The sequence below is a fragment of the Cryptomeria japonica genome, chromosome 3 (assembly GCF_030272615.1).
Source record: "Cryptomeria japonica chromosome 3, Sugi_1.0, whole genome shotgun sequence".
Taxonomy (NCBI): domain Eukaryota; kingdom Viridiplantae; phylum Streptophyta; class Pinopsida; order Cupressales; family Cupressaceae; genus Cryptomeria; species Cryptomeria japonica.
The window spans coordinates 551953594-551976316 of NC_081407.1; the positions used below are offsets into that span (position 1 = coordinate 551953594).

General features: G+C 36.7%; 1 protein-coding gene across 2 annotated transcripts in view; it reads left to right on the top strand.

Annotated features, from left to right (window-relative positions):
• LOC131029887 (uncharacterized) overlaps positions 1–22723 on the top strand; it is a 111756-nt gene that overhangs the window by 54129 nt on the left and 34904 nt on the right. For both annotated transcript variants that reach the window (XM_057960543.2, XM_057960544.1), the window contains one exon: positions 13960–14026. In XM_057960543.2, the coding sequence (XP_057816526.1) occupies positions 13960–14026 (67 nt within the window). The remainder of the gene's footprint in view (positions 1–13959; positions 14027–22723) is intronic.

Sequence of the window (22723 nt, forward strand, 5' to 3'; positions counted from 1 at the left end):
ACTCTCCTAATTTAGGGAAGACTCCCCCTATCTACTTCACTAATTTAATTTAATATGGGCAGGACAACAATCTTTCCTCTTCTTTCAAGAAAGACTATATTCTTTTCTCTTCACAGAAAAGTAATGAGAGTTGTAAAGAAATAATAACAGCAACTTTTAAAGCAAAACCGAGAGAGGAAATGAAGTTTCCTAAAAGCACAAAGACTTCCATCAGCTCCTCCGGGACAGGAAAACAATAACAAGCACAAAGTCTTTTTATTTGAAATCCTATCTACCCTTTTATAATAATAACTTCTAAGAACAAGAGCAACATACAATAGTGCAAAGTTTGCAAATATAATGCACTTTTGAGACTAAAATGGGAATTATCACAAGCACAAAGTCTTGCAATATTTCTTAGCTTCAAATGATAAACTAAACTAATTCCACCTTCAATATCTGCAACACAAAGTCTGAAAGTATTTGGGGTGAAACTCTTCTTAGCAGCCTTCTACAATCTTTAAGTACAAAACAATGCTCCAAAATGACAGAAGAACACAATGGAAACAAAGTAAGATTTCAACACAAAGTCTGAAATCCCACACTTCTTTATATTACTGAAAAGATGACAATTTACAACTATAAAGCTCAAAGTCTTTATTAGTATAAAATCCTGCAAAATTTACTTGCTTGCAAAAAGATATCTATTTTAAAGAGCACCCTCATCTATTTATAGGAGAGGTACCTTGAGAAAAAGGTGGGACGATCCCAACTAACTTGAGAAATTATCTCAACCACCTTGACTTATTCCAACTACAGTCGTAAATTAACTCAACTTGTAGTTGCTCTACATGTAATTGCATTTTACAAAAATGGAAGTGAAAGTGACACTTGCAATTACAAAACTTGTTTTTACATGTAACTTGTCAAAATAAAATTACAAATGCATATTTGAAACTATTCTATGTGTCCAAAGACATGAATCTAACTCCATCATCGTTTGTCTATGATGATCTTCATGTTGCTACAAGACACTTTGTGATCGAGATAAATGACATCTTGAACCGGAACAAGAACTTGCACCCTTGATAGTCTTTGTGTCCTTAACCAGCAAACTTCAACCTTTCACATGCTTGGGGTAGTACCATTTCTTCAAGAGGGAAAGGGCTGCCTTCCTCTTTTCATGTCATGACCATCTTTGTCTTGAAAGCATTCTATAATTTGCATCCATGAATTGCTGTTGTATCTCTTCTTCTTTTGTTTATTGATGAAGAATCCATAATACCTTATTCAAGATGATATTGTTATAAAACAATGCCCATGCCTTGATTTGTTGGTTTGATAGATCATGTGTGCAAACAAGATTGACAAGGGAAGGCATAAATTGATGCAAAAATGGGCTCACAAGTGAATTTCGGGTTTTGAGGACTGCATTACATGTGTGGAAAAACAAGAGTATTGACTTGCAATTGTGGAGAACAAACATGCAACTTCATATGTATAATGGGAAAATACAAGTTTGCACTTGTAATTGCATCCTAGAGACTCATTTACAAGTGTTTTTGAGTGCATTTTGGACCAATTTCGGGTTTGGAAGGCTGACTGCAAGGATGAAACCATTGCTTGTAGTTGGGTCTCGGAACCCCGATTGCAAGTAAGCAAGCTTGTGTGACAATAAGAAAAATTTCCAAATTTCGCTCTTGAAATCGGATCTTTAGAACTTGATGGCAAGAAGGCAAGTTTTACACATTTAGGAACTACTTGCAATCGGGTTTTTTGGTGGATTGCATATGACACTTTTAAAGGTAAGATAGGGATTTTGACTACACATGACAAGCTTTCTGAAAATCCCTTACATGCAATTAGATTCAAAAAGACACTTACTGTTTACACTTGCAATGTACTTGGAAAAACCCAATTTTGGTCAAGATGGAAGATTTTGAAATGGTAAAATCAATGTTTGGGCATGGGTATGGCACATTTTCAGATTGGAAAGCTTTTCAACCTGTAGGAAGTAAAATGAAGGCACAAACATGATGTACCAAGACTACATTGTGCTTCACATATTCACATTCACCTGAATCGAACTTGATAGAACCCAGAATATAATGCTTTGGAACTCAAAACCACGACTTGGCCTTATGGAAATGTCTGCCGCAGGTTTATAATAAGGAACAAATGCAAGTTGAAGGAATGCGTATCCTTAGTGGACATAAATTCTTGCGGCTTTAAGAGAACAAAATAAGGAGATTTTTCAATATCAAATGACTCATGGAAATGAAAGAGGGGTTGTGGCAAGCATTAGACCTGAGTATCCTCCAATTGCGGGGGTTTTCTTGGCATTCAAAACCGATACTAATGTCATGAATGATCGGGTTTTAGATCTGTTGCAACACATACATAGTGGGTTTTAAGATGAAGTCGGGTTTTAGGTGTCCCACAACATATACGCATTCATGTGAGGACGGGTTTATAAAACACTCAAAACACAAATCGGTTTGTAGACAACCCATTACATAAATCGGGTTTTATACATGTCATTACATGTAATAAAGTATTGCCTTATGAAAATATGTAATGATATCATACAAACCCGAATTTGACTTGGAGACCCAAAACATAAGGAAAAAGACTCCAATACTTATACTTGTAGTTGAGGCTGGGAGACCCGATTACATGTAGAGATAACTTGCAATGAAAAAGGCATAATGAGACTTGCAATGAAAACATATGCCTTTACACTTGCAACGATGGACATAAAACCCCCACTTGACTTGTAACTTGTCATTTTCAACAATGAACCCACTTGTAATCGGGTCTTAGAGACCCGACTACAAGTAAGTGCATTTACTCGTAATGAGTTTACTTGCAGTGACATCCAAAAAGTTCCCCAACTTGCAGTGATTGCTCTGAAACCTGAAATTGCACAAAAAGTGACCAAAATGGAGGCAAAAACTAACCAAAACTTTCACAGAGATGGAAGATAAGCTCGTGATTGATTTACCATCAATAAATGTAGACTTTCCACCTTGGGAAGCGTGCCATAGAGCCTTAAAATCTCAAATTTTAAGCCAAAATCTATTACTTGCAGTGATTGTTCGAAAACCCGAAATTGAATAAAAAGCTAGGAAAATGAAGGCCAAAACTCACCAAAACTTGGACAACAATGGCAAAGACACCCCTTGATGATTTGACCCTATCAAATATGAGTTCTGCACCTCGTAAAACATGCCTTAGAGACAAAAATGATACATTTTAAGCAAAAATTTGTAAGGGTTGTCACATTTTTGAAAATTAAAAAAATGAGGACAACACTGACAAATCTTGGGCACACATTCTACTCTTCATCAACTTTTGGTGGCTCCTTGGGCTCTTCAACCCACAATGGTATTTGACTCTCTTTGTAGTCAGTTGTCCTGAAATTAGTGAGACACAAGGCATATGTACATTGTACAACAATAAGCTTCCCTGCTCTCCTAACTGTAAGCATGCTTCTTATAACAAAATGGATAAAGCTATATTAGACCGATTCCTTTCAGTAGCAAAGGAATGAGAAACTTGTGATAGGAGGTGAATAGCATGCATACGAGGCAATAATTGAGACACAAACACTTGCCATTAGCTAACTAATTTTACATATGCCAAAGCCAATGTATGTTTTGTTGAACTTATAGCCATGGAGTTCAGAAAATATGATACGTTGAGATCTCCATGCTATACTTTTTGATATCATTAATGAATCCAACTCAAACATCTACACCATTAAAATGTGGTACAATGCACAATTTGCATCTCCTGGTACATTTTTTTTCTTGGGTTTGGTAGCACTAGGTTTAGTTGCTATATAAATATTATAATACTTATATAAATAGATATTTAGTATATATAAACAAGTATTAATATAGTTTTTTCCTCTTGAATATTGTTTACAAATATTCTACTCATTATGAGTATGGGAGATCAATAGAAACTTGTTTAACACTTATTAAAAACTAGTACAAGCTCCTCATGAGCATACACCAAAAATACCTATGAAAGACCAAGAGTCACTACTTAAAAATTCACTTTATTTAGAAATCACATCCACATCACCGCTTAGAATTCCATATTAGATGATCTTATGGGAACTTGAACTTGAGCCTCCACAATGTAAACTCAATGCTTTAACCAATTAAGCTTAACCCCTTGAACAATATTAATATAATGATATATTACTATTTCTTTAATTTTTATATAATTAATTATTATACCACTTGTATATTAATATAATATTTAATTAATATATTGTAATATAATATTTTAATAACTTTTCTTTTTTAATATAATAGGTGTGGTTTCTATCAGGGTCCATGCCTTCAAAGAAAATGATAATCAAAGGCCAAAACGGTGACAAGTGTCAATAGTAATGAAAACAAACATAAACCAAAACCGACCATAAAGCTTATAAAAAATCTTATAGCCCATTAAAAACAAAATTAAAGATTATATTGCAATGTAATATCCCTAAATTAGAACCTACAAAATATACGATTTGATAAGTTCTAATTAAAGATTTGAAACTTATTAATCTGAGCCTCCACCGTTTATTAGCATAGAATGGAAAAGCAAGTACAGAACAGAGTCACTAATCTGCATTGCTTACCATTATGAGGATTGGACCAAGAAGTCACAGGGACATTGGAGCACAAGTAATGAATGAACCGATTATAATGCCGAGAGGCATCTACAATTACATCAAAATGTCCGTAAACAAAAATACATTTTTGAAACAATTTGACATGCAAATGATGGGTAAATGCATGAAATATGTCATGTTTCACCTTTTGTGGAGGTGTTATTTTATTACTCCAAATAAAATAGAACCCTCGCCACTTGTCTCCAAAGCTTTTTGCATGTAGGACTTTAATGGATTTGTATTCTTGGTGTTTACTATTTTAGAAGAACATTTATTTTACAGATGATTCTCTTCTATTATAAGATATCTCTCGGCATATTTTACATATATTTTATAAATATAGATATACTAGTTATGAAGGCATGATCGACATGATAGGGAAATAAATGAATAATGAATTATTAAAGGAGAACAGTAGCTCATACGAAGACCAAAGGTTAAGCTAAGATCATTGATCATATTTGTATCCAACACAGGTCAGCGATACGATATACAGATCGTTGGAGTAACGATAAGCATTGGAAAGTAAAGAGTCTAATGAATAATAAAGACAAGATGTAATGTATCCATGTACAACGATCATACAAGAACATTGATTTGCAATATCGACCAAGGCAAGAATAATAGACGATACTTGTTATAAGGGAACACGATAATACCCGGCCACAAAATTGTGATTGGTTGTTAACAACCAATACAGATCCTAGACAGTGTGAATCGACAATCAGTGGCCATAATGGAGCGGTTATTATATTAACAGTTAGTAACTAATTGCCATGAGATGATCAATGCTGCTAAGGAATGAGCTTACTGAGGCTATCTGGTGACTAAAACTGTATTATAGAAGTGTTAAAAAGGTAAGCGACTTGGGATCAATATACCTGCAGCTAGCAAACCAATTACTCACCAATTTTAAAGGGAAGAACGATCATACATGAAGATCCGACAAGGAAGACACAAAAGGTCAACCATCAAAGGAGGAGTTGATTACAATAGACAGTTCACTAATTGAATGATCGGTAGACAACAATTGATAAAATCATGATAAACATATGCGATTTGTCAAGGCACAACCAATAACCATTAAGTATAGAAGGAACTGATTGTTATGAAGAGATACAATGGATTAAATGAACCGGTCTATTATGAAAGGACATATCTCCAAAGATGTTTTTTGGTTGGTAATAAGATTATTTTATTAAGTGACTCGGGTATTGTCTTGGCTCGAACCAGTAGGGGCTACAATTAGGGGCCCCCCTCCCCAGAAAAATCATCTCCTTCATGAGATGAAGATACAAAGCTAGTACTACCCCCATTTCCCTTTTTATCCTTTTTTCGTTTAAGTTCAATCCACCCCTCCTCCTTCGCCTACTTCAGTAACTTCAGATTTATATTTTCCAGTAAATCTGTTCCCTTGGAAGTTACCAGTAAATCTGTTCCCCTGGTAACTGGATGTGACTGCTCCCACAGTTGTCCACCAACTTGCCCTGAGCCACCTTCAACCAAAGAGTTAACCACCGAGGCATGCCCAATCACCCTATCTGTCTGAATAGAAAATCCCCCAGAGTGAGATTGCCTACGTACCAAGCCATCAACAACTTCAGTCATACCCTGTTTAGGAGCAGTTTCGCTCTCCATGTTGCCCAAAGCACTCTTAACAATGCCCTCCATACCCTGCTTGGCATCCTGAATCTCTACCACTTTATCCTCCGTGTATAATATAGGAGAAACATCCTTCCACCAAGAAGCCGGTCGATCCACCTTGGCCCTTTCACACGATGATGCATTATGCCCAACACTAAAACATCTCCGACACCTAAATGGAACCCCTTCATAGTCCACAAGTTGCTTCTAGCTCCCTTTCGAGGTAGTAATTGAAATCTCAGCAGGGAGATCTTGAGATACATCCATCTCAACTAAAAGACGAGCAAAGGTAATGCGCAAAAGATTTAAAGAACCTTCATTAGTCATAATAAACTTACCCAAAGAGTTACCCACCGCCTCAAAGCAAGAATCAAACCAAAATTGCATTGGAAGGTTAGGCAGTTTGATCCAAAGAGGGGTGCGATCAAAAGATTCAGAAAGGGGGTTGAAAGTTGGATGCCATGGTTTCAACATCAACAGTCGGCTTTCCTCCCAACATCATTGACCTCCACTCAGGACCTTATTCCTATTAGCCTCAGTTTGAAAAACCACAACAAAAAAAACCCTTCGTGTGAGGGTAAATCTGCATAAACTCATCCACCAAGGGTTCCCAATGCATTGAAATCCACTTATGTAAATCTCCAAGACTTGGCCAAAGACCTCTGAACCGTCCAATCAGCCCCAAATCTGAGAAAACCTTTTCATTATGCTCAACCTCCTTTTCCACTGTTTTTGATAGACAAATATTTACTGGTTTAGATGACTGAACAGGAGCCAAAGAGGAAGAAACCAGAAAAGCCAAACCACTAGACGACGGAGCATTACAAGGCAAAGATTGAAAACCCCCACGATCCATTGCCTCACACTTCTTGTAGGCCAGGCTATCACCATCCCTAGTCGATGCCCTAGAAACATCATCCATTCTATGCCCTCGCTGCAGATTAGTTCCACCGCACTCATACTTTACCACCGTGCCATTTCCCTGGTCAACAAAGTGCTAGTTACTTGCAACATTGCGTGGTCTCTGTTCCTGCCATAGTTCACCCTGCTTTTTGCCAAACCCGAAACCCCTGCCTGCGCCAGCACCCACCGATTTGTTATGGGCACCACCGCCAAATCCACCCCTTCTTACCACGTTCGCCCAGCTTTGGGCATGTAGATAACACCTACCATGCCCGGCAGCCGCAGTCGGGAAAACCCTACTCCCAAAGGCCCATAGCGCCATTCTCAACCATCAATAATTTTTTACACTAATTTAATTCTTTGTTATTGGTTGCATGCTTTTGGTCATATCTCCAAAGATGTTACCGATTGAAGATATAAATGAATATCAAAGCCATTCTCTAAGGAAAAAGAAAGAAAGTTTTATTTTTTATTTTCCCTCTTATCCAATGTGAGATTGGCCAAGTTTGAGCAGCAGCCATACAAGGTTAGGACGCATACGTTCAGCAATATTGATCAGGAGCAACCCCAAGGGAATTGCCAGTTCAAACATCTACATCAGACATGTGATCATATTAAACTGGGAGGTCTCATCGGACCAAACAGCAGAGTTACTTGCATATTTATAAAGCAATACCAGACACGGCAGTCATTAAAGATCAACCAGACTAAGACCATTGTCTCTTATATATGAATACTCGCATGATTATAAGGATATTGATCTGAAACAGCGTCTGTATACATATGTAACACTTACGTCTGTTCATACACAAATACATATTCATAGCCACTCCATAGTATTTGCATTGAAGAAAGATTGACTCTTAGTTATATCAATGTACATAACAGATTTCTTACCTGGAGCAGAATTAAAGAGTCTATAATCAATTCGGTTCTTGCCATTATAAGAACATTCGGCAGTGATGTTGATTGAACCCCACATTCTAAGCCATTGATATAATAAATATAGACATATACATGTCCAATTGTATACTTTAATAGAACTTTGTATGAATGACTGGTTGTTGCAAGCATATAAGTAGAAAAGCAGGAACAACATCCATCCATATCACAGGAGCACAATGGTCAAGATCAGACACAGCAACATATTGAGGCATAGCCTCCTCTTCAATCATCGTATGGTATAGTAAGAACAAATTGGGCACTGTGAACTTAAGTTTAAAGGATTACATCAGACCAGCAACTCAATCACTAGGAGCAATTATAAGACAAGATCATAGCATATCTCCCATTGTCAAATCAGAGAAAACTATCAAGATAAGTTCTACCTTCCAAACTATTCTTGGAATTTTTAAAGTTAAATATTATAATGAAATGTCCTCAGGTTTGATAACATTATACTCATAAATGTATTGCAATCCTCACCTTAAGTTGGAATTGTTGTCTGAGGACTAAATTTGGTAAATCCCAAAGGGGGGCATTACATGCAATAGAAGCACCATTATCACTATCAGTGATTTGAACTTGAGGTTCCAAAGTATCTTTTAGCTATGTTTGTAGAAGACCTTCATGAGAAAGATTTGTGATGCAGAGCATCCACACCAAAACCACATTAGGGAGATTTCTTTCTCCCAATTTGCCTATTCAATAGGTGCTAACTCTTCCAAGTCTTCACAAGTCCCTTACCAGACTTCTAACCTACTCACAAGGCTACAATACACCAAAAATCACCCAAGCTTCTCAAACCCTTAACCAACCTCCCACACATATTCCTCCATGCATACTCAACCCTCTTGAACCCATATCCATGCTCCATAGCATTTAAACAACATTAGTCTCCTTTGTACTCACACAACCAAGGCTGCCCCAAATAGGATTTCCACCTTCCATTAGTATCCAACCCATATCTTGCCGTAAGGTTCCTCACAAACACTCAAACTCCCTTGTCAATCTTGAAGGGCTTCCAAACATGTTCAAACTTGACTCTCTCTACCCACCCAACCTCCCAAAATGACAAAACAACATTCATTGAGGACTCACTGTTTTTAGGACAGCCAACAACATGCTTAGGACAGTCATATATTAAGGCTTCTTTTCCACTTCTCAATGCCTCCAAAGGCTTGTAGAGACTCTCTAGGGTCTGCCCAATCACTCACGAACTCCAATTGCAAAACCAACCAGCATTCAAACTCATAAACGCAAGTTCTTGTTAAATTGTCAAACTAGGACAGCAACTAGCCATTTTAGGACAGTCAATAGTTTGTGCATTTGGATTGTTTTCCCAACTTGAAAACCCTTGTTCCTTGTCTATGGAACCCTCACACACTCTCCACAACCCTCACTTGACCCCTCAAGGTCCTCCAAGACATTCAAACCAACCAAAACTTCCTCTTTTACACTGCTGTCCCAGACTGAGACACAATTTCAGTTAACTTTCTCTTTGTTTGCATGTCCCTGCAACAAAAAGGAAACTAAAATACATATATTTTCCTTTCCATTCCACAAAGTTTTGGCCCTTGATCATGTGGAATGGAGGCTATTTATATTTTATAATGCCTCAGCAAACCCTAGGGCAGGGTTTTGACTGTTTTTAGTAAAATTACTATAACTTTATCAAATCAAAATGAAATTCAGTGAGACAAAAGGGAAAATGCAGGGGATTCACCTCTCTACCATGTCCAATTGATTTGATCTTCAAAAGAATAGGTTAAAGCAATGAAAAACATGAAATAGCAGACTGTTTTTTCTGAAAAAAAAAACCAGAAAATGCAGGGAACATCAAAATATTTTATTGATTTTTCTTATTACATCCACCAACAGCCATACCCAAACGTGTTCAAGGATTTAATAATGCCTTCCAAGCCTCCACACAGTTATAACCCTCTACAACTCATTAATCTGACTCCCATGCCCCAATAATGACTCAAATAGGTCCAAATAGGCTACAAAGACCCTTACATATCATAAAACAATATATTTGACCCATTGACACTCATTTTCAACATAATGACAACTTTTGACAATTTTTGACAATATTGACTATATGACGTCAACATGACTCAAAACACCTTCTAATGACTTCAAAGACACTTATTACATCAAGAATGGTAATGATTGATCTTATTACATCACATGAACTCAAAAACCTTAAAATATTGCATCATGCTTTATTAAGGCATAAAGACCTATTAGGTGCTCTTGCACCAATTTGTCGTAGTAGAATCATTGGCTATGTGAAGATTATTATTGCGTAGACTTACCCTCAAATTGTCAATGACTAAAGCCAAATGCTTACAATCTTCTTCAATCAAAGCTACACGATTACCCATATTGCTCACATCATCTTGCAAAGCTTCAATCCTCTGTGATGTTAGAGCATGCGTTATCCACCTAAAAGCTTTGCCATCACCTACCCACAAATTGAGATTATTGGTAAACTTTGAGGTGACAATGCCTTTTACTCACTTCAGATAGAAGACCTTAATGACTGAGAGTGGCTTTTATAAAATGAGAAGTCGCGTCTTCAGCCATGTTGAAGAAGCATCTTAATTCTTTGTTTGAAACTTCATTGCTTGAATACATCCCCTAGGCATTCTAAGATAATGTGCTTTTGGTCTGCACATCAACTCTTTTTAAGCTAGATAGTCATTGCAAGATCATTCTTCTAGCACCATTGCTTGAATAGGATAGTCTGTCTTTTCCCTGACACTAAACTATTGGCACATTCACATCATTTTGAATACATCCCATAGGCATTCCAAAATAATGTGCTTTTGTTCTAGGCACCAGCTCTTTTAAAGCCAGATAGTCATTGCTAGATCATTCATCTAGCACAATTGCTTGAATAGGACAGTCTACACCTTTTCCCCCACACTAAATATTGGAAAGAAAGTTAAATAACAACAATATCATGAAAGCATATGATTATCAGAAGGGAATCTAAAGTTAGGTGGCAATGGGGGTTTGGCAAGATTGGAATTTAAAGAAACTAAATCCTCAATTGGCCATTCTTTAGTATCACTGCTAATCTTGGTGATAAAGGGACCTTGATCAATTCTCAATTATAAAACCTTCTTGCTATTATTTTGGCTTCATCTACGATATTTTTTGGTTTTAGTATCTCATTGACTACCTTTTGCAACCATTAATGATAACTTGAGAGCCACCTTCAACCTCAAGCTTGTTGCAATTGACTATTTTTAAATTGGAGTGTTTGTTGTCAGGAATTCGAGAACTGATCCCACCAAGCAGGGTGATCAGCACCCAACCTGGTGAATATTTAAAGGAATATTTGAAAAGTCTTATTACTCCACACCTCCACAAAAGTCAAACACCTACAAGGAATAGGAGTTTAAGTACAGTACTTTAAGGCATAGTTGATGAAAATGATCAAAGCAAGAAGTAGCTGACTTTACACATATTTAAACAAAGATTTAAGAGCTAAAAACCAACAACAGAGCTTGCAACCAATATATAAGATCAGGTAGAAAAATCAAAGCTGTTAGATTTTCTCGGGCTGTACAAGATTGTATGAGCCTTGGACGTTCCTGCATCAATATGATGAGTGGACAATATTGAAAGCCAATGCATTTGCATAGATACATCTTGCTATGTATTAATTGATAATGTTTCTGGACTCATTTCGAAATGCTATTTCCAAAGGTCCCTTTGGTCTCTTATTTGTAATGGTTTGTTCTTGAGGGATGGGAAAAATGGGTGGCTCTATACCACAATATTATAAATCGATAAGGATATAAGGGGCTTCTTTTTTTAAGAGCCTCTTTTCGCTAGGATAATTGGCTCTACGATCTATTTCTTCGGCATCTTGCTTCTGCTCATTACTGTACACTATCTCTTGCCCCAAGGCATATAAACACACCATTCTTTTGAGGGCAAGCTTTGATGCCTTGTCAAAATGCCTCACCAGTGGACTTTCACCCAACTATAAGATCTTGGAATACCTTACAATGCATCCCATGCAAAATTGAAATATGTCTCCCACTACTTGAAATGTTGTATCATATCAACATTTTTCCAATGAGGAGAATTTGGATCTGTTTGGAAGTGGGATCGGCCCATGGAGCTAGAGCTAGTTGCAGTTGTAATTCCTAGGGCATCAAGTTTTATAAACAACACATTCAAAACAAATGAAAACAATACGTGTGTGTAAAATCTCCACAATATGTGGAATTAGTTGTGTCATATCAACATATTTCCCAAGAGGAGAATTTGGGAACTTGGTTATGTTTTGAAGTGGGATTGGCCTATGGAACAAGAACTACCTGCCATTGTAATACTAATTCCTATGGCAACAACTTTAATAAACAACGTATTCAAAACAAAATGAAAACTATATATATATATATATATATATCTTTTAATATTTTGAGCATAGTGATACATTCGTAGAAAAATGAAAGGAAAACAAGAGAGCTCATTGCAGAAGAACAAAAAAGGCTTTCCTCTTTTCCAAAAATATTTTTCTATGATCTTCTTGGCAGCTGACGGACTTTTGCTCGTGCATAGTAATGGTATTTGTGTTTTGCAAGAATGAAAGTTAAGTGAAAAGGAATGGTATATGTTTTTTTTGCAATCAAAATGAGGTAAAATAAGCTTTTTTTAGTGTTTCAAATGGTTTAAACTTTAGATGATACTTTTAGTGTTAGGGATTCATTTTTGTGACTCGGGCAAAATCAATTGTGAGAAATTAAAAAGAAAAGTGAATTTTTGTTTAAAAATGTTTAAAAAAACAGATGGGTTCATTGCAGGCCTGTTTGGTTTGTCTGGGATGAACCCACAGTATTCTGCATGCTTTGTAGATGATTCTGATCCTTCACTGAATAGAATCATGAATCTAGTTCGAACTAGACCTGGATCCGGGTGAATGCCTCACGAACTGGCAACACAGCCTTTTACAAACTTCCTGAATCTGATTTTAACACTTGAGCTGCTCCATTAAAGTTCAGTTTTAAGAATCCAGGCATTGATCTTTTCCATTTACTTTTCTTTTTACATATTTTTCTTTTCCATTACCCCATCAACAGGGAATATTACAGGCTAATTATTAATATTAACTATACCTAATATTATATTATATATATTTAATTATATTAAGATAATAATATAAACTAATTAGTGGGCAATAACCATCTTGTTATACTAAACTGGCATATCATTCATGGTATGCATGAATGGTGCTGCTATACGGTGCAGATTAATTCTAGAAAACAATCAGCAGAGTATATTGGTATGATGAGGAAATCATTGGCATCATTTCTAGACAATAACAAGAGAATGTAAGGTGCAGATTCATTCCAGTTAGCTTTGAAGTGTGTGTATACCATCCTGTACAGCATTTATTTGAGCCTCTTTGGGGATTTTTTTTTTGTTTTCTGTTTTTCTTTTCTTTTTAAATCATGCTTTTTTTGGTGAATACCTGTGTATGCCCAGGGGCCAGCCAAGACAACCTGGGTGCCCCTCCAGGTTGTTTAGGCCTTGAACTGGTCCAAGTGAGGTATGGGGGCAGGGATGGGTGAACCTAGCATTAGAGAAGCTGAATGGCAAAATAGTAACAATATGGCTTTACTGAGGATAATTTTTTTAACAGGTCATTCAATTTTGTATTATCTAAGTAATGGATAGATTCTTTGTCCCCTGAAAATTCATGAAGCCTGGCACTAGTCAATGCAGTTTATTACAATTTAAGAGCTTTTGCATTGTGATGGATGCTAAATTTCATTTGACATCACTGGTTGCAGGTGCACTGTTATCAACTGCTGTTGGAAAGAAGAAAGATATTGGAGAGAATGGTTCCATTCATTCCAAGTGAGTTTGTCTGTCTGTTTCTCTCTCTCTCTCTCTCTCTATATATATATATATATATTCAAGGACTTAATGGTTTAGTGGAGTACACTGGAAGCATGAACAGAGAGAGAGGGGGATGGCGTTTCTGCTGTATATTGAGCAATATTTTCTACTGAATAACGATAGTTTCTTTTTCTCATTATGGTTATAAATGGAATAGGATATAGGAGTTGTCAGATTTCTCTAGAGGCATTAATATTGTATTTGGTAAAATTATTCTGTGATTGTATCTTCCAAATGTCTTTTCAGTGTGCTACAAGAATTTGTGGATAGGTATGATGAACTCTAGGGTTCGCATGCCATCAAGGAGTAATGTTCTGACAATTTGCTGTTTAATGCTGTAGAATGTGATACTATATGCCTTGTTAAGCAGGACAAACGAGAATTACTAGGGTGATATTAAGAATAATTCAGCAGAAGCTTTACTAGGTAAATGAAAAATAAAAAATGTTATCTTAGTAGTCCATATTGTACAATCTGCCGCTGAGAGACTTCTATCTTGGATCTAAGCTTCTTCCAAGATATACTGGGCATCTTTTAACATAGAAACACTTCACACCTGGCAGACACTCTGGTGAAGAAGAATTTTCTAATCAGAGAATTTGTTATGTTTGATTGGCTAGCATCTTGGGGGTCATTATCTATTTGTTGGGCATTTTTGAAGTGGAAATACGAATGAGAATAATTATGATTTGGCAGGATTAGCATAGTGCCTTCTATATGCAAAGTATTTATGTCTAGATTTTGTTGTTTAATAGATGCTTTCCCTGCTTTTCTGTTCTGTTCTTTTGTCCATGATTTCCTTCTCTGCAGCTTGCACAATATGAAAGCAAAGAAAACATAGTCAACAACACTGCTAATATGTAGAGGTTGAAAAAATTCTGCTTAATTAGAGAGCTATGTTAGTAGTTTTGGTCTCCAGGTGTGAAGAAGAGGTGTTTTACAAACTCAGTGAGGTTACTTGATGAAATAATGCCCATAAGCTTTCCCGCAGCAACTTATCATTCAACATGTAATAGTGAAATGTGTAGAAATCCTTGGAGATCTTCAAATTATCAATCCACAGAGTAATCTTGTCTTATCTTGTCAATTAGTGTGATCTCAGATTGTGATATTAAATATTTCAATATGAAAAAAATGTTCGAGTAGTTAAAGGTGGTTTTAGCAAGTCAAACTTTAATGTTGGTCCATGAGATCTAGATTAGCAATTTTTGTTAATATTCAAGTTCTCAGTGAAACCATAGCTTTCAAAAGAAACACGGTAAGTGAAAGGCTATGGGATGAATATTTTCTATCTCATTCCACCGTAATGCTCATGAAAGTACATTATGTTTGCAATCTTTTTTAAAACTCATTTGTGATGCGTGCATGTAGAATTATGGTAAGTTTCATGATCCATTTGACTGTTTAAACAATGTTCTAAAGTATAATGAAGCGGCGAAGTCTATAATAAGCCTTTCAAAAGAAACATAGTGAGTGAGAGGCTATGTGATGGAGAAATATTTTTCCATCTCATTCTACTGCAAAGCTTGTGAAAGTACATTGAGTATGCCAGAAGAACTCATCTGTGATGCATGCGTGTAGGATTATGATAACTGATAAGTGTCATGATCTGTGTGACCCTTTAAAATGATGTTTTAAAATTTAATGAAGCACTTAAGTCTATGAATTTTAAGAGAAGCACAGGATATCAACACTTGTTTCCATCATATGTGTTCATAGAATCATACTGTTTTGATTGCTGACATTGTTTATTAAAGTTCACCTTTGAAAGTTAATTTGAGCACATGGTTGAAAGTAAGAAGAATGATGACATGTATCACTATTTACCATCATAAGAATGTTTTAATGCTGATAAAGTGGTGAATGCAGAAGAAGAAGAAAAGTATGAGATGACAGTGATGAGAAATTTTGACTTCCATGATATTGTTTATTCTGGGTGGAGGTGGACAAACAGTGGGGGGTTGAATTTGATGAAAGGAGATTTGAGTGCAGGTGAAGAGAAGCATTAAGAGGAGGAGGTTGGTTTATGGTGTACCAAAGTCCACAAGAGGCATAAAAGATGAAAGAATTTGGCAGAAGGAAGTGGGATTTGTTCGAGCTAAGTGTTGGAATAAGTGAAGGAAGAAAACATTGAAGGTGTTTGATTTGGTAATGGAGCATACTATGGGTTGTACACTTTTTTCAAGAGTGGTTTTATCACTCAGCTCTATTTATGATCTGTGCACACAAATTGCTTACTTGGTGTGTCTGATGCCATAGCATTTGGGGCTTTGACAATTGCACTTTTAAAAATATAATTTTGTTGAGTTTGTTTTCTTTTTCTAACATTGTGTCTTATAGGTCATGTTCCTGTCTATGCGAGTGTGTGTAGTATCATGATTGGGATCTTTTATATTCTTAGACTGTTAGACAGAAGTTAATTTTCTTACAAAAATTTCGTTTAAATTTTGTCTGTTGAGGATTGCTTGGGTCCTGTTGGTGTACGTTTTATCATATACCGAACATTAGAATAAAATATCCAAGGATACTCTATCCTCTCCTGAACAAAATCACTACTTGTGCCAAGATTGCGAGAAAGACCACAAGGCGACTTCAAGGTCTATATGTGCGAACGAGCGACTTTATTTGGATAGCTTCTTGGGTAGTGTGTGCTGAAATACAAGGGGGACTTACGCTTGACAACTAGTATCATTCACAAGCTGGATTTAGGCGAATTTATCTATAAATGCTCTTTGTTTTTTGATTTTTTGATTTGGGATTTAAAAAAAAAATGATTAAAAAGGATAAGGGTTTAGGAATTCTAACTATTTCTAAGCTATTCCTATGAACTCAAGAGACGGTAAAGACTGGGTGAAACCGGTAACGACACTTTGTTTCGCCACACTTGCACAACTACGCAAAGCGGATGCAATCTTCTAGGGTTGTGCTTAAGATTTTCATACTTGTGAATAATACCAACAATTGAACAATATTACTCAAAGTAGAAGTTAAGTATCCACATCAAAAGCTTAGGCTGACTTTACACATTGAATGAAAATCATCCATCCAAAAAAAGTATGAGCAAAATTTCACCAATCTAAACTATCAATCCTTCATTCATTTAACAACTTCAAAGCAAATTACTTTAAGCAAATCTATTCTAAGTGTTGAAGAAAATATGCAACCATGCAACCACTTGATAACAATAAGACTTCAAAACAATACTGATAATGAACTTTTTATTATCCTAGTAGCTCTACACAACAATTTCATAAATCTCTCCACACTAAAATGATATGAGAGAATGAGTTTATATAGAGTTTCAGAAAACAAATGAAAGGTCGAGAACAATCTAAGATCAACTGTTGAGATTAAGACAACCTAGCCCTAATTAGAGTTTCCCAAAATAAAATTAATATCCAATGCATGCAAGACAAATGGCACAAGGTGCTATTTTTTAGGATTGCACCCCCTTCTCTTGTTGAGAAGCAAAAAATTCAATGAACTTGGTCACAATTCGATTGATCTCTTCCATCGTGACATGTGGTAGCACGCTTACTCTAAATTCTAATCCTTCCAAATCATCTGCACATACAGCAAAAGTGATTTCCCAATCTAATTCTTGTTTTTGGAAAGCATCTCTAATGGATAGAAGGTTTGATGCCTTAGCCAGATTCTGCTTCAGGATTGGTCCAGTAGAGAAGATTTCCCGTGTCTTGTCCTTCAGGTTTTCCAACTGCATACCCTTTTCTTGGATGGTTTCTTTTTCAAGTACCTCTGCAGCTACAAGGTAAACCTTGTCTTGAATTTCTTTTATCTGCTCCTCAGCTCCATCAGCATTTGCCTTTTCTTTTTCCAAGACTTCATTGTGTGCAACCAATGTCCAGTGCCAACTGTTGAAGTCATATACAGCTCCTGCTTCTATTACATTTGCACCAATTAGTTCTTGCTTTGAAACTCCTTTCGATTCTCTAAGGCATGGAATAGTTCTTTCTTAGATGTCCTAAAGGTTGGCCCATGCTTCTACCATATTTGCAATCCTGGAGAGTAAAGAGGAGGTTTGTCCATATGTTAGTGCTAACCTTTTCACAAATGTGGCTGCCTCTTTACTTGTGCTTTCCATCCATGCATTGGTCTCTCTGGTTGTTACTGCTTCTTCCTCATGACTTTTGACTGTTTCTTGTGGATTCAAGATTGGAGGAGCTTTTGGATTGGCTTGGTTAAGTGGCTTAGTCAAGTGCTGAATGTATTCCCTTAGGTGCTCAACTTCTTTCTTATATTCCTTCTTTTTTTCTACTTCCATGTCCACTCTTGCCTTCATGGAAGCAACTGAATTATCCAAGTCTTCAGCTTAATGCTTCTTAGTAGTTGGTCCTAAACTGATTGCAGTGACTTCATATTCATGGGGACCAATATCTCCCTTTGCCTTGTCCACTTTTGGCACTACCATTTTCACTGTCCTGCAGCCGACTTCATTTCTTTGGATGGTGGAAAACCTTCTAGTTGGCTTCTTTGTGGCAACCTGTTCTAATCTGGTCAAGAAATTTGTCATATCATCCTCTTCTTGAACTTCTATTTTTTGTGTTTTTACTTTCAATCTTTCTTTCAACCAATCTGGAATAGTGGGCTGCTCAATGCCTTCCACTTCCTGATTGCCTTCTTCACATGCAATTTCTCGAAGGGCGGAAATCATTCCTTCTTGGAATTCACCTTCCTCAACATCCATTTCATTGTCCGACTCTAATACTTTTATGCCGGTAGGAAACAAAGGTTGCTCATCTTCTTGATGGATTGACCCTACTTTTTCTTCATGAACTGGGGAAAGAACTTCCATTTCTGCCAATGACTTATCAATGACCAATATGTCATTTATGTTTGTTGATGCAGCAGTTAGAGATGGTTCCAGCCTTTGTTTCTTCTGAGTAGGTCCTTCATTCACAATTTCCTTCCCTTTCTTTTTAGCAATTTCAATTGGTCTGGCACTTTGAGATACCTCTGCATTTGAAGAACATTCTTTTGCTTCACCCATTAGGTCATAAGTGAAGGTTATATATTTCTCTATCTTAATCTATGACTTTGCTGATCAACCCACCACCTGGAATATTTCACAACTGGCCGCATCAAGGTGGTCAAGTCTGCATGCTTTGGTTCTGACCATTTGATAGGAGAAAGAGGTGCATGTTCATCAAAGTTAGGCTGAGTATATTCTGTATTATCTTCCAGCTGTTCCGGCACAAGGAATGGTTCAGTCTTTTTGATCAAGCTTATTGGTAGTTTGGACCACAGTCTTTTCCTGATTTCAAATTCATCTACAACATTTGCCCAATAATCCTCTATGTCCACTCTATGTCTGAATCTTTCTCCATTCACTGATCCAATATTATTGTAAGGATCATAGTTAGCTTTGGACCGGTAGAATGTGAAAGGATGCCATTGCATCTCTAGCCTAACACTTTCAGCTGCTTGTGCTGTCGGACAAGATTCCTCCATATTTCCAATAAAGAATGGAAAGGTAATTGCTGCCTTCTGTCTTTTTCTTTTGAAGCCCTGATATGTTTCCAATTGTCTGAGAACTTCAAGTAGGACCATCCTGTTGGTTGGATAGATCAAAAGTCGGTAAGGATGACCGTCAAAACCTTGAACTCTTATGTATGTAAATTTCGGAAACTAGATAAACCAGGATCCATACTTGCTGTTTAAACTTTTTGCTTCAGGAGACAGCCTTTGGTGAGTTCCTCCTTGTAATGTCCTTGTGATGTACATAAGGAATGCATCATTCACTTGCTTGGAATGGCTCTTCTCCTTAAGTTGTAGCCGAGGATAACAGTCGTAAGACTTGAATTCATTTTCTCCATTGCCAACTACGCCTCTACAGATCAGTGCGTAATATCTAAAATTTCTGGCCAATGAGTAGATAATGTAGGAGCCCATGTAGAATGACTTTGTCTTCTCCAAATTTATCAACTGTTCATGAAGATTGTTGCTGATTATGCGGGACCAATTGAAGATCTTGACTCCCGAGGTAATTTCATCAATGAAATAGTACATCCATGACTCGAATGGTGCTCTCCCTGAGGGCTACCCATTACTCTATTCAAAAACAGGATGATATCACCATATTCTTCTTTGAAGTATGCGCGCAATAGATTCTTTGGCACTTTCCCTTGGGGTCTTTCCTTTTCCAACCATGACTTGTTAATATTTGCCGCATAGAGTTCAGACTGGTTATCATAGATCCTCTTGGTATCTTCTTTGGTCTTGTAGGAGGTTTTATTGTAGTTTGGAATTCCAAATGTCTCTTGAATAGCTAACTCTGAAAGATTAGCTAAAACTCTTCCATCAGGTGCAATGATCTCTCTTGATTGTGCATTGTAGTGTATAGCACACTCAACTATCAGCTCAACACATTGCTTAGTCGGAGGAAATCTAGCTACTTGGACGATGCCATTTCTCATCATCCGGCAAGCAATGGGTTGGCAGCTGTCCATCATGCCCGTACATTCTCTTTTTGAATTCTTCTAAGTCCACGTGTCCAAGGTTAGTGTTTGTGACATTCTTCCATTTTGATTTGATCTTGGATTCCGACTGTACTCCTTTATTGGCAAACATCATTGGTTCTTTTCTGGAAGGTGCTCCTTTGGTTGTCATTAACCTGCAAAACACATGAAAATTCAATATTATTTCTAAGGTTTTAATTCTGATTTTTTATCCTTTTGTTTGGAATTTTCACTTTCAGCCTGTTAAAAGGTTAAATTTCTGCGAAAAAGCAGACTGAAAGTGAAGAATTTAGTCAAGAAATTGATAAAATTTGAGAGAAATAAGACAGGATAATAGAAAAATTCAGTCAATTTCAGATTTTGTGTCTTAGAAATTGATCTTTGTTACTGAAATTCACCTTCAATTCTGAAAATCTGTCTTCAAATCAGAAAAAAACACTTAATTTCTTGACTTCCAACTCTTAGAAGACTTTTACTTCTTCAAAATTTCTCTTCAAGAAATCAATTTTCACAAAATTTGAGAGAAAACTTCTTCTCAATTGCTCTCCAAATTCTCAACCTGAATAATGAATTTGAAAGTGACTGGTTGAAAATATATAGAGTCTAGGGATTTTAAACTTAGAAGCTTCATCTTTGTGTTGTTTTGTTTTTTCTAATTTTTTATTATTTTGTTGTGTTTTAATGTATTAATTCTTTCCAAAATGGAAAGTTTTATTTCTCTCTCAAAATTTCATTCTTAGCTAAGGAATCTTCTAGAACTTTCCTTTAATTTCCAAAATTCTTGAATTTTTGAAAATATTTCTGTGTTCAAAATTTGAAATTATTTTCCTTTTGAAAATAATTCTAAGTGTTGGACAATAATTAAAAATATTCATGTGTTAAGTTTTATTTTCCAACCAGTTCATTGATTGACCCCTTGATTTCATGTGCAATTTTTCTCAATTTTGCATTTCCTTTAGCCATTTTTTCGTCTTTCACCATGGCAAGTTGATCTTCATGTTTTATCTTCAAATCTTGGGCGAATTTTTATGTTTGGCTTAAGTATCTTCACATATTCCATTTAATGGGCAAACTTGGAATGTTTGATGTCTTATCTTTCTTGTGTTTGATCAAATTCTGTTTTCGAAAATTTGTAATTTCTTCTTCGAAGTGGACTTTCAAATTACTTGGACAATTTTCTTCTTGGTCTTTGCCATGCCTTGGCAAACCTTTCTTATCTTCTCCTTAGCCTAGGTGAATTTCATGAAGTTCGTGCCATGTTTATACTTCCATACCCCTTAGGCGGACTTCAAGTACACCTCACCATCTTGCTTCTTTAATCTTGTTAGGACATGGACGGACTTTAAGGTTTGTTTGCCATATTAACTTTCATGCCTTAGCCAACTTGATTCTTTGTATGTCACAATTCCTTGCTTTTATCCATGTTTTTCCAAGCTAGGCGGACTTTGATATTCATTAGCCATTTGTCCAAGGCAGACTTTGTGACCTCTTTTCCATCTACCTCTTGTGCCTAGCGGACTTCATGCTTCATTGGATCTTCCTTGTGTTTGGGTGGACTCTCTCATGCCTTGGACATTCTTTGCTTATGCCTTATACATGCCTAGCAGACTTTGGAGAAGTTTGGACATCCATCAAAAGGGCGGACTTGGAGAGAGTTGTGTCGTCCATCCCATGTGGTAGGCGGACTTCTTACTTGTCTTGCCATGTTTCTATGCCTTGGGCAGACTTCTTATCTTGTTTGCCAACTTTGTTTGTGGGGGGCGGACTTTACATGTGTTTGGACATGTTTGTCTTGTGCTCTTTCCTTACAAGTGCTTTCCTTGTCATCCTAACCTCATGCCATGTCCTTATGCTTTTCTTTGCTAGGCGGACATCACATGTTCTTGGACATGTTTGCTGCTGCTATGTCTTCCTTACCATGCTGTTGACTTAACCTGATCCTTTTCAATTGCGGATCGGAGTTTGAGTGTTTGATGCCAAGTCTTACTTGAACTTTGTCTTGCCAAAAATCTTTTGCTTTTCTACCTTGGTGGACTTGGAGTATGCTTTGCCAAGGCGGACTTGGAAGCTTCTTCGCCAACTTTGTTTGTGCTCAGGCGGAGTTGGAAGGTCTTATGACCTTCTATCTCTTGGGTGGGGTTCACCTTCTATTTGCCATGTTAAACTTGTGCCTTCATGG